The 12,664-nt window shown below is 37.4% G+C and overlaps 1 protein-coding gene across 1 annotated transcript in view; it reads left to right on the top strand.

The window, feature by feature from the left end:
* The window catches only part of CDC123 (cell division cycle 123), a 36,996-nt gene that overhangs the window by 10,979 nt on the left and 13,353 nt on the right, over window positions 1-12,664 (top strand). Inside the window, exon 6 of the mRNA XM_072401770.1 lies at window positions 3,329-3,435. Coding sequence (XP_072257871.1) covers window positions 3,329-3,435 — 107 coding nt within the window. The remainder of the gene's footprint in view (window positions 1-3,328; window positions 3,436-12,664) is intronic.

Raw genomic sequence — 12,664 nt, 5'->3', positions numbered from 1 at the left:
AACCTTTAAAATATAAAAGGAAGACAGGTTGTTTTTTGCATGGAAAAGGTGATATCCGTTCTGCAATAAAATAAACCTAGCCTGCCTGCTCACAATTTTTGTTCTTTAATCCACACTGAGTTGCATGTGTGAAACTCCCAATGCCAGTATACTATCGCTATATACCCAGCTACAGGGAATAAATCAATTCCTGCACACAAGTTATGTCATTTTGGTGTGGCCTATCAAGATTTTTATGTGTTCCATGTTAGTGTGAGCAGGCTTTAAACTAGCAAGACAAAAGCAAGACTTTTGTCATGTACATGTGCTGGGGACCTTGTTGACCAATATGGCTTAATGCAGCTCCTTGCATATGGTGTGAAGTAGCTCCCCGGTATTCTAGGTTATTCTTTATCCAAGATCAAAACAAAGACTCTGATTTCAGTCTATTTCAAACAACTTATTAACCAGTTTAAAGAGTTTCCTCAAAAACGAATGTTGATTGTAGTTAGGGGCATATAGATTTACCAGTGTGAAGAGTTCTGCATTGATTTTACAATCCAAAATAACAAATCTGCCATCTTCCCCAGCAATATGTTGAATATATTGAAAAGGAGTAGAGTCTCTAATCAATATCATAACTCCACATTTCTTTTTAGGAATAATAGCCATATACATATGAGAAAATCCCTTCACAGTCCACTTAGGTGGGTGTAGGCTGTGTAAATGAGTCTCCTGAAGAAACACAACATCCGCCTTTAATATTTGCAATTCTTTGGATAGTAGATGCCTCTTATAGGGACTATTAAGTCCTCGAACATTCAAAGAAATAATGTTAGTCATCCCGGGAGTGTAATATAGAAGGTTGGGCAGTAATTAAAGCAAAATCTTCCACATCGAAGAGGTAGGCGATAACAGATACGATCCGGATATAATAATAAAAAAAAAAAGAAAACATAAGGCTGGTGTATCAAGGTATTAACATAGAAAAAAAGAGCAAGAAAAAAATGAATAATAAAAAAAAGAAAAATGTCCATCTGGTATACAACCAGAGAAGTTGGGCAACATTGACACATGGAAGTAGAGAGCAAAGCTACTTGTGTCAGGGCGGGCTTGTTTGCCATGAGAGAACTGTGGATTTAAATCAAGACCATATCTGGGACACCTTTTTCGGAGATTGTGAAGATTGAGAATCAAGTGGAGGATTAATGAGATTCCATCCCTGAAGGAGTTGTCGACCCATTTCTTCCGATACTATAACATGATTAACTCCTTTATAGGCAATGAGAAGTGTAGTAGGATAACCCCAACGGTATGCAATTTGGTTATCTCGTAAAACTTTGGTAATAGGAGCTAATTTCTTCCTGTTTTGGATCGTTTGAGCTGAGAGATCAGAGAATATTTGAATGTGCTGAAATTGATCCGGTAATGAGGGAGATTTCCTAGCTGCTGCCAATACTTTTTCTTTAATATGGAAAAAATGTAATCTTAATTATACATCCCGCGGGATCTCAGTTGGGAGAAATGTAGGCTTAGGGATTCTATGAATCCGATCAATCGTAAGGTCCAGATCAGAAACCGATGGCACTAAGGTTTGACAGAATTGTTTAGCAAAGGTTCCCAAGTCGTTAAAGGGAACCGATTCCGGAATTCCTCTACGCTTGATGTTATTGCGGCAAGAGCGATCTTCCAAATCTGCAATTTTAGTTTTGAGCCAATCAATCTCTGTTGCATGTTCACGATGAGCATCAATAAGTTCATTATGTGCTTGAGAGAATTCTCCCATTTTAGACTCTACATGGTGAATCCTTTTACCGAGATTAACAATAGAGGTATTAATTTTACCAAGCATAGAATTTAAATCTTGTTGGATAGTATGTCTTAAAGACAGTAACATCTCCTTCATAATTGTCGGAGAAAGCACTTCATCTCCCACATGAAAACGTGCTAAATCTATATCCATAGAAGACTCTAATGATAAGGGCACAACGCCCTTCTTACTTGTCACATGCTCCGGAGTGTAAGAACCTTCATCCTGCGGCACAGGAGATGTAGGATTAGATGTTGTAATAATATGCGAGGAATCATCCACACTATCCGTAGAGTAAGGTCTGCGATCAAAAGACGGTGAAGGCTCATCTGTTGATTGTGCTGGAGAGTCGATTGATATAGAGGCTCCGTCGCCATCTTGTTGCTGGCGTGAATGTTGCGGCCTAAAGTAATAGGAGAGTTTCTGAGGTTCTGTCTTCCCCTTCTTGCGTCTCGTCATACTGACCTGGGCCAGCGTGAAATCGGCACACTAATAAGGTACTCAGAGGATCGAAGTCGCTGTAAAAATCGTTGCTGAAGCCCGGACTGACACAGAGCTCTTTCAAAACGCGGCCATCTTAAGAGCTGGCCAGACACGCCCCCCTATTTCAAACAACTTAGTAACACCTACTGGCTGTGGTGAACTTTTATAACAAGTTTTTTCCCCAGTGCTTGTACATAGAGAGGTAAGTGGGGCTGCTTTTGTTTGTGATATGCAAAGGACAGTCAAAGGACAATAAAGAGAACAGTTTACAGTTGTTTGAGTCTTTTGTGTCTTGTTTTCTTCTATATAGACTCGAGGCAATTGGAATTGCTTAAAAAATTATAAACTTTACCAAGTGGCTGAGTATAGTTTACTATTACGGAATAGGGCACTGCTTATATTTTATTGAACCTTTTAGTAAAGCAAAAGAAAAGAAGAAAAGTTAAAATATTAATGTACTGAGTGAATGTAGGTAGCTGGGAAAGAGTCATGCGTAACTACTAAGTAATTAGTAAGAAGGCTAGTATTTTTAACTTTTTTTAAAATACCTTCTAAAATAGTATAAATAGTCTGGGAACAAGTTCACTTCAATGTCTAAAGGAACTATATGAAGCTAGTCTTTCAAAAAGCTACCTAATACTAAACCGATATGGTTTACGTGAATCCATAGGACACACATTTCTTTCATTTTAGCCCCAAGTATCCATATTTGTAGACCAGTCTATAGAGTTGTAGTGGTCTTAAAATAACATTTGTGATGCTTTTAGCAGCCAGATAGATTCTGGATTTGGATTGTTTTTCTTCAGTAGCAACTGGTCGGTTTCCTGTGGTTTTTATAACGGTACTATAACTTCTTGAGTATTTTCTGCCTTAATTTATTGGTACACAAACTTTGCAGGCGCATATAATAAAATATGTCAGCTTTAGGGACGGTCATTAAGCATTTCTGTCGCATACACAATTTATGTTTTAACTGCTAAGTTGTTTAGAACAAAAATGAATAATTTGAGTGCTTCCATTGTGGTTAAATACTTATTTTTGTTATCATGTACACAGGATGCCTATTGGATCGCATTGAACAGCTCGCTGAAATGTAAAACCCTGAGTGACATCTTTCTGCTTTTCAAGAGCTCTGATTTTGTGACACATGACTTCACACAACCGTGAGTAGTAAAGATTTTAATTGAACATTTTCTGCTCAGTGGAGTGGATGGACTCTTGATAATAACCTCACTGCATCAGTATTGTTTGTGGAGCTGAACATTCCTGTCACAGATGATTTCTCATCGCATACTTTCAGATGCAGCTGCTGATGTGCTGTGGAAAATCTTGCAGATTTAATGCCTTGTTGTAACATGTACCTGCTGCAGTCTTTTAATAGATGTGCTAAGTGGGAGTGCCGCCAGTGTCTTCAAAAATAAACCACCACAGCAGTTGCTAATGTTTTCCAGTAGAGGGATCCTTACTGCATCCCTTGAATCCTTTTTATGGAACTTTCACAGATCTTTAGTCACAGTCACTCCAGATCTATTGTAACCTTGGATGTGTTCATACTGCTACATAAATGCTTGTTTCAGATTAAGCTTAAGTTTTCCAGCACTGCTCTTCACAGATTTATTAAACCCCTTCTATTTAGTTTAAAATAGAGTGGTGGATGTTGCTGTGCACTTTAATTTGCACATCTAGCAGTGCTCCTCGTGAGATTAAAAGGCCACTGCATTGAAAGCCTAAAGCTGCGTACACATGTCAGATTTTTATTGCCCGATAATCGGCATCGGCCAAATATCGGGCGAAAATCTGCCGTGTGTACAGTCGGTGTCGTCCATCGTCCGAACGACCGTCCTGCCGGATCCACGGATGATGGACGACAACCGATCCTAATGAAAGGGAAGGGGGAGAGCGCGCAGCAGGGTGCCGCTCCGTCGCTCTCAGCACCGTTCATGCATCGTGCAGTCCCTTGTCGTTGGAAAGGATCGTGAAAGATCCTTTCCAACAACAAAAATTGCACGTGTGTACGCAGCTTTAATTATTTTACAAAAAAAAAACTGTCAGGAATGAGGAGATGGGAAGAAATGCATTGCTGATGTAATCGCAAGGTGGAGGAGCACGAGGTGACTGAACAGTAAACTAGTTTAACCCCCCTGGCGTTCTAATTCTGTCCATATTTCCATGCAAAAAGCGTTACATTTTTTTGCATGGAAATGTATTTTACATTGTAGGCCTATATTTCTTAGACATTACCCACCGAAATATGTCCAATATTTAAAAAAAAAATCTGTTAAAACAAAGGTGCATAAAAATACTAAAACCTGTAATATAACTGTACAGTAGCATGTATAATTTATAAAGATTTCTTTGTATTGGATTCAATACATTTGTATTGTATTGAATCCAATACAAAATTATTTGAATTTCCCGTTGTGCCTCCTGCCCGTACTGACGCATGCACCGACGTCACTGGGAAACCCCAGAGAACGTCTCTGCAGTCACTGGCTGAAGACTGGAGGAAGAGGACTTGTGCCGAGGACCTGCAGGGCCGAGCAGGACGCCGGGGGAGCCCAAAGGAACAAGGTAAGTGTTTTTTTTATTATGTTTTTGGCGACCCTCTGGATTAACGTTTTTTGCAAGTAGAATCCACCCCGAGTCACACTCTGGAATACCGCTAGAGGGTTAAACGGCCTGTTAAAATAAGAAATAAACAAGAATCAAAGGAGGGCTTTGCGGCAAACAATCTTGGGTATTAAAATTGTTTTACAAATAATCCAAAACTCTTAATTGTATAAATACAAATAGAGTGAGGTATAATACACATTGGATATTTTCGTCCAAGCTGAAGGGCACCGGAGGCCTTCTGAAAGGTGCTCGCCGAGAGATAGCTGAGCACCTTTTGGAAGGGACTGGTGATAGCCTCCTTCTCCTTCGGCTTGTTTATTTATAAGTTTCTATAGGTCTGGCAAACTAGTTATTGTAAATTATGTAAAGGGGGGAAAAGAACTCTTAATGTTTAATACTAAATTATAAGTTAAAGAAATCTTCTAGGTAATCAAAAAATGCTTTATAACTCTATTTTGTAGAAAGTTACAAAAAATAGTAGTTAATTTTACCTAGTGGTTTGCCTTTGGAACCACCCACTGAGGGTGCCATTGATGCTGATCAAATACACTGCGGAATAAATTGCTGTACTTTACGAATCAGACAACTGAGTTTGTTCATAAGGGATGGATGTATGAAGGAGATCTTTACACAGTACTATGCTTCCAGCAACAACATTATGCTATCACAGAGGGGGGATTTCATCAATGACCACCAATGTAACATGATAATTAAAGTAACGAAAAAGAGATTTCACAGGTGGTTGCTGCTGTGCTTTGATGTTATGTATTTCTGAAACCTCAGACAACTGCACTGCTGCACTTGACATACTGCAGACCGCACTTTGTGTTGAAAGTGTTGCTACTCAGAACTACTGAATTTGGTTCAGTGTCTTCATTGCATACTTCAGACCACTGCACTTTATATACTATCCTGATCCAATCCCATAAAAGGGCTACTATAGCACAAATTGCTGAATAAGTTAATGTTAGTTGTAAGAGAGCTTTGAAAACACACAGTGCATTTCAGTGTCGCTGCGGATTCGCATAGTCATACTCACTAAATGTCCATACAGTGTCTGAACTGTACCATAGAGCAATAGGAGATCATTCTGGGGTGTTTTGAATCACATATTCCCTTAGACCATGTGGATGGCCTGGTACGTGTCCATTGTTTACCTGGGGGAACAGATGGTGGCAGTAGGCAATATGGGAAGAAGGCAAGCAATGTGCCATGGATGCACATGAGGCAATGTGGGATAGTGGATTTGCTAAAGTATTGGTTACAGATACAACAGGGCATCTTCAGAGGTTTTGTGGAGTCCATTCCTCCTAAGGTCAAAGCTGTTTTAATGGCATAAGATAGAGACACACTGTTAGGCAGGTGGCTTTAATGTTTTTTGCTAATTAAATTATTAGATAGATTTTCTTTAAACAATCTAACCATCAAAGGATTTAGTTGCAGTGTGATTTAGATTGCATTCCACAACAAAGTCCCATAATACATCTGAAGTTGGTGACTTTAATCATCCAATGACAAGCAAGCAACGGAGAAAAAGATTTTTGATGCCTTGATTGGATGATTGAAACTAGCAGAGCTTTACCTACATTAATTTTTTTTCTTTGCAAGCTAAACTTTTACTTATTGATTTTTTTTCATTGTACACGACTAGGTATTTTTTACAAAGTGATTTCTTTATTGTGTTTCCCCTCATTTACTAAGATGAGTAAAAATTCTCTGTTGAATTTACTCCTTAAGTAATACAACCCTACCAGATTTTTACACTGTGTATAAACATAGTCAAAATATCTTAAATGATACATCACTTTTTAAGCTCCAATAAGTACTAAACAATCAATCAATGAGCATTTTTTCAGACGTTTAAATTAGTTGGGCCTGATTTAATAAGCTCTCCAAGACTGCAGTGGGAGAACCTAGATGATCCTGCAAATCTGAAATAAATGTAGTCCAGGACTGAAAACATATGGCAAATGATTTTTAAGAAATACAATCTTTGTTTTGTTAGATATCCTAGGTTCTCCCATGATAGACCCATGATCTTTTCCAGACTTGGAAAGCTTTAATATATCAAGACCATTGCATGCTAGCTCATTCAGTAGGTGGTACGGGTACTGCTTACTGCTGCCCCCATTCCTCTGCAGGAGCAAGAAGAAGCTACATGGAGCTTCTTCTCAGAGTCAGTAGTTCCCTGGAGGAAACAGTAAATGTGCTGCAAACTCATGGCAGTGATAACGTAGCCTCAGAATAATGTAAAAACAAAGAGGTACTTGGTTGGGTTTGCTAAAAGTATATTTGAAAAGCGACATTACTATTGTGAAGAAGAGAGTTCTAATTCAACTAGGAGTAGTGATATAAAGCCTGCAAAACAAAGCATTGAACTTTTCCTTAGGCTATGCGTTTATACTGCACTGTGGTTGCCTGGTCGGGTCCCAATCACAAGTGCATTACTTCAGAAGTAGTCTGGAAGACCCAATAGTTGCCCTGTATGTGTTTCTAATGTATATTTAATTATTTGGTTACTTTGGTTTTCTACTTTATCCCCAGAACATCCATTTTTTATTTTTTTCATGCCCTCCCTCTGTCAGTTCAGGTTTCCTCGACATAGAACTTGTTGATTTATTGCTGCCTTTGGTTGCAGGCGTCACCGTAGAATAAAATGTTTGCTGAGTAACTGAATTCATCAATTATACTATTGATTTTACTCTGGAAAACATATTTCACACTATTGAATATTATTGTAAACTGCTGACATTGCTTGGAAACATTGAAATGAAGTTTTAGAACAAAACTTTGAGTTCCACTTTTACAAAGATATAGCATATCTGTTTGTTCAATGTATTTATTTTTTTAAATAATATCTGTTTGTAACATGTATACATGTTCCTGTTATAGATAAGAACCAGCTGCTATTGTGTGGTAAATGAATAAAGTACAGCATAGATTTGTAGTGAATTATAAATGAACTGAATACAGAACAAGCATTCCGGTGAGCACCAGCTAAAAGATTACTAGACGGTGCATAACCTGACAGAAGAATGGCTCTTCATCTAAAAACAAATCACTGTGCTTCAAAGCAGAAATGCAGCGTGTAAGATCATTTGGCTGGACAATACTGACAGGTAACTCAACCCAAGCTTATATCAATAATCTGCTGTTGCTAGGTGCTGCTTTCATGCTAAATGGAAGGGCAATGATTAATGGCCCAGCACAGACTAATTTAACTAGGTAAAAATTAAACATTTGTTTATAAATAGTGGTTATTGGAACAATGTATGGAAAATTACAAGTAAAATGCTCTTAATAAAATGTCTATCATTAGTTTATTTTGCTACTTCTGTTGTATTGCTAGATTACTTTAGTAGAAAAGGGCTCCATTTCCCAATGGCTTACCCAATCTTACCATGGCTAGGAGTTAACAGGTCTTTGCCTTTCCCTGTCTCTTGGATTCTGGATAACCTAAATGTTCATGTACACTGCACCAGCTACTAGCATTTATTGATACTTAGACACCATAAAAAATCCATCCCCAGGATCACAGCTTTGATCAGCCCTTGCAGTGCAGAAAGGATTGGTCTTTAAATTAAAAGTCCCTCTTGCAGGAGTGGTATGTGTACAAACCAATAGTGAATGCACATTTGTTCTTTATCTATTCAGGGCAAAACAGGTTTATTTATTGTCTCATCTCTGACAGCACATACTTGCCTTTCCATCACTCCATTTGGGACTACAGAAAGGAAGCCCTCTGCAACTCAGCCTCACTCTAACAGGAGCTTTCTCTGGCCTGAGAATTTCCCCTTGCCCCTATTTATTAGCACTGGCCCAATCAACAAGCCGTGGCTCTGTGTCATAGGGAAAGGGGTAGTTTATATGCTTGTCAACTTTGGGAGAAACTGGGTATTTTCTTCACATCTAATGCCTAATCGGAGTGGCAGCAAGCAAATAAAAATATGTTGTGCCAGAGAGGGGGGTGTTAAAGCTGTTGATTTATAATGCTTTGGAAAAGCACAGATTTAAAGTCCAATTTCAGTCTAAATTTATTTACATGCAGCTCAGGCTTCAGGGGGTGAGCTTTCACCTGCAGTACACTCTCTTTGCCACTAGATGTCCTTTGTTTTCAAGGATGAATTACTCCAAATGTAATTCAACCTCAGAGACTAAAGCCCTGTGCAGAAATCAGATAGATGTTAGATCACTGTCACTGGAAACTATCTTTTCCAATGGCAGGAGAACAAAGGAGTGCTGTACACAGCACCATTCTGTTCTAAGTGCTCCGCTTTATAGGAATACACAGCAGTTCTTCCTGTTATATTCATCAATCCATCAAGGAAGATTGATAAACATGGTTGGGTGACCGCTGTACACATGTCAGATTTTGGTAGTGCAAGTAAAGGTAGTGGATTTTATTGTTTTTTTGGGCAGCCACTGCTCCAGAAGCCCAGTAGTAGACAGAACGCTGGAATCCTCCCTCTTTTTCTTTTTCTACCATAGATAGCTGGTGCTTTTTATCTGTGGAGGTATAAGCATGTCAATGTGTAGACATCTGTGAATATATGTATGTACATATATGCCTGTGTATATTTATGTGTATGTATGCATGTGAAGTTATATACAGACAGCGGTTTTATTTGTGCTCATAAATGTTCCACGCTGCTGCTAGATGGAGAGAGAAAATGTTCATGTAATATAAAGCATATATAACCCTTGGCCACAAACCATTATCTTTATTATGATAGCTGTTTTATTTTTCTGAAACTGAAACTACAAACAAAACATTTTTATAGTAAGGGGCAACGCATCCAAAAATGGGCATAATATCTGGTCCCAATTAAGGATTACACTCCCATTTAAAACATTTGCTAGTGAGAAAGAATGTAATAAAGAATGTAAGAATGTAATGAACAGTAGTTTAAAATATAGGTAAACATTCTTGTCTGACTGCTGCAAATTAGTAAAAGGTATAGATGGTAAGATGTTGGAAGAAATTGGTAAATCTGCACAACACATTATCTGAAACCTCATTCCTATATTCATTCTTCAACTGTTTTAGGCTCAGCTAATGTTTACAATATTCTTTGTGGATCTCCAGGACAATCCCCTTTATCTAGGGCCCAAGAGACCTTTAATTTCTCACACTGTCCATCCTTATCGGCAGAAGAGCAGCCCAGGATTTAATCTGGTATAATTACTGACTGTCTAATGACATAATGTACTACATCCATATAATTAGACCAAGAACTGTGCAATCACATCTGCCCTAACAGACTCTTCATTAAACTCTGTTAGAGCTGTTTAAGGATGCTACTTTCCGAAATCAGTATACATTAAAGTGAGAGAAACCGAACATAAAGCTCAACAGTTATGCTGTGAAATATATTTTTTATTCATATTATTATCCCTTTAGGTTAGACCAGTGATACTGTCAGCACACCCCAATTATTATTATTATTACACAATATTTATATAGCACCAACATATTGTGCAGTGCTGTACAAAGCCCATAGTCATGTCACTAGCTGTCCCTCAAATGGGCCCACAATCTAATGTCCCTATCATAGTCATATGTTAATGTCTTTTTGTATGTTTATCTTTAATCCGGACTAAGGTCAATTTTGGGGGGGAAAAGCCCACACAAACAAGGAGAGAACCTGCAAACTCCATGCTGATAGTGTTCGGGCCGAGATTCGAACCTGGGACCCAGCGCTCCAAAGGCTAACTTCTGAGCCACTGTGCTGCCCTATTGTACCACAATATTACCGTACCCATTTTAGACTGCCAGTAAAAGGTACAGAAATAAAGCTGTTATATATTTTATCTTACCAGTTCTTAGATGTGGTGTCCACTTTTTAGTTTTTTTTCACACTTTATCCGGTGACCTTTCTGGCTACATACTTCCTTATTTTAGAGGGACAACACTTACTCAAGCTACTTTATCTGTAAACAGGAGGTTAGGAGCTAACTGGAATTCTGGTTGGAGTAAGCTGATAATTTCCTGTACTTTGTACTTTTTGCTGTACAGCATTTTTAAAACACCAAAACATGTGGAGAGATGTACTAAATTACTCCAGCCACATGACCCTGCATTTCTTAACCGTATCTTTTTTAAAAAAAATAAAAAATTGGTGAATTATATAATATGCTTTGTAATCTCGAACTTAATTCATAATCATTTCTTACAATTTAGGCAGGACTAGCATGTATAATGAACTTTCACTGTGACATTTAACAGCATACACACAACATTAATTGTGCATTGCTAGACAGTTTCAATCAGTTTATTGAAGTTTTCATATATATTTAATTTTATTACTGAAAGTTGTAGTGGAATATTTGCCAAGTTTGCTGTATTGGGCCATGGAGTAGTGAATGATTTATAGATGGAATGCAAATAAGGGGATGGCTCATACATCAAACATGTCTTTTTGACCATTCCATTACATGTGCTTTTTGTGACCTGATCATTATAATAGTTAATCCCATTGCAATTCTTCTGACCATTTCGTTTTAACACCTTCATGCAACAGCATAGTTGAGACCTAAATACCCAAATTTTGCAGTTTTTGTTATGTTCTGCCCTATGTCAGATATTTTTTTAAAAAGTTTTCAAAGCACATACAAGGCTTTTATTTGGTGCATTGCTTTTATTCTTCATTTGGAGAATAAAACGTTTTTTTAAACGTCACCTACCACAAATTTGAGTATTGTGGTCTTTCACCATTTCAAGGGCCCCCAGAACTTTGAGGCCTAAACCATTTGATATTTATTTGAGTCAGTTTCATCTTTTAAATTTTACAAAAAAATATGGGAATTATATTGCGTTTGTGTGCACTAAAACTTTTTTAATTTATATTTTATAACTAATCAGGCTACCTACCTACATATCAATTTTAATAGTAGGTAGTCAGTGTATCTTCTCACAAATCTGCAAACTTAAAAAGTTGTCTTTTATACGTGAATACTCTTTTGGGGAAAAAACCTGGAGTTATTACTTATGATTTGCAGACTAGGAGATATAGATTACATACTTACATTGAAAGCAATTTTTGTGACACTGATACTTATTTGGGAATCTTCTTCAGGTCTGATCTTATATTATGGGTCAGGTGAAAGGATAACATTGCTGCAGATGTTTCTGCTGGAATGATTCTTGTGAGGATGGGAAGATATTTTTTCATTTTTTTATTTAGTGTAAATACTTGATTGTGTCATCCTCTGCAGTAATGGTACTGATGCTGTGATTTTTTTTTTTTGTGTTGGCATGCTGCTTATATCTACAAAAGTATTTATCATGTAAACAATTATCACATATATATGATTGTATTTAGCTGATTGCTTGGTTTTCAATTTCAAGTCATGAGGTAAAGTCTGTAGAATAACCAGCCAGGTGTCACCCAAGGTAGACTTTCATATAACTTCAGAAACATTTTTGAAATGTGTGCACAGGTCACATCAGAAAATTCTGGATATGTGTATTGTTTTTTTTCTTTCATGTACCCATTGTTTATAACAAGTAGTCTGAAATGTGCATTGTATGTGTCCAGTACACTAAACTGTACTACCAACTGTATTGGAGAAGTCTGATATATTAAAGCCATTAGTCATCCTACTTGTAATTATGTACATCTATCTTTGCGGTTTAAATTACTATTTACTGTAGCTATTGGCAAGATCCATATATTCTATTCTTATATTTATTCTATTCCTAAAAGCTTATAAGGCAAAAATTGTAGGCAACATATTAAATTGACCACATGTATGTATCCAGCAAAGTATATGAGAACA

This window comes from Pyxicephalus adspersus, chromosome 2, assembly GCF_032062135.1.
Source record: "Pyxicephalus adspersus chromosome 2, UCB_Pads_2.0, whole genome shotgun sequence".
In the NCBI taxonomy this organism is placed as follows: Eukaryota; Metazoa; Chordata; class Amphibia; order Anura; family Pyxicephalidae; genus Pyxicephalus; species Pyxicephalus adspersus.
The sequence above is the reverse complement of the archived record's forward strand: the minus strand, read 5'-3'. Positions and strand labels throughout refer to the sequence as shown.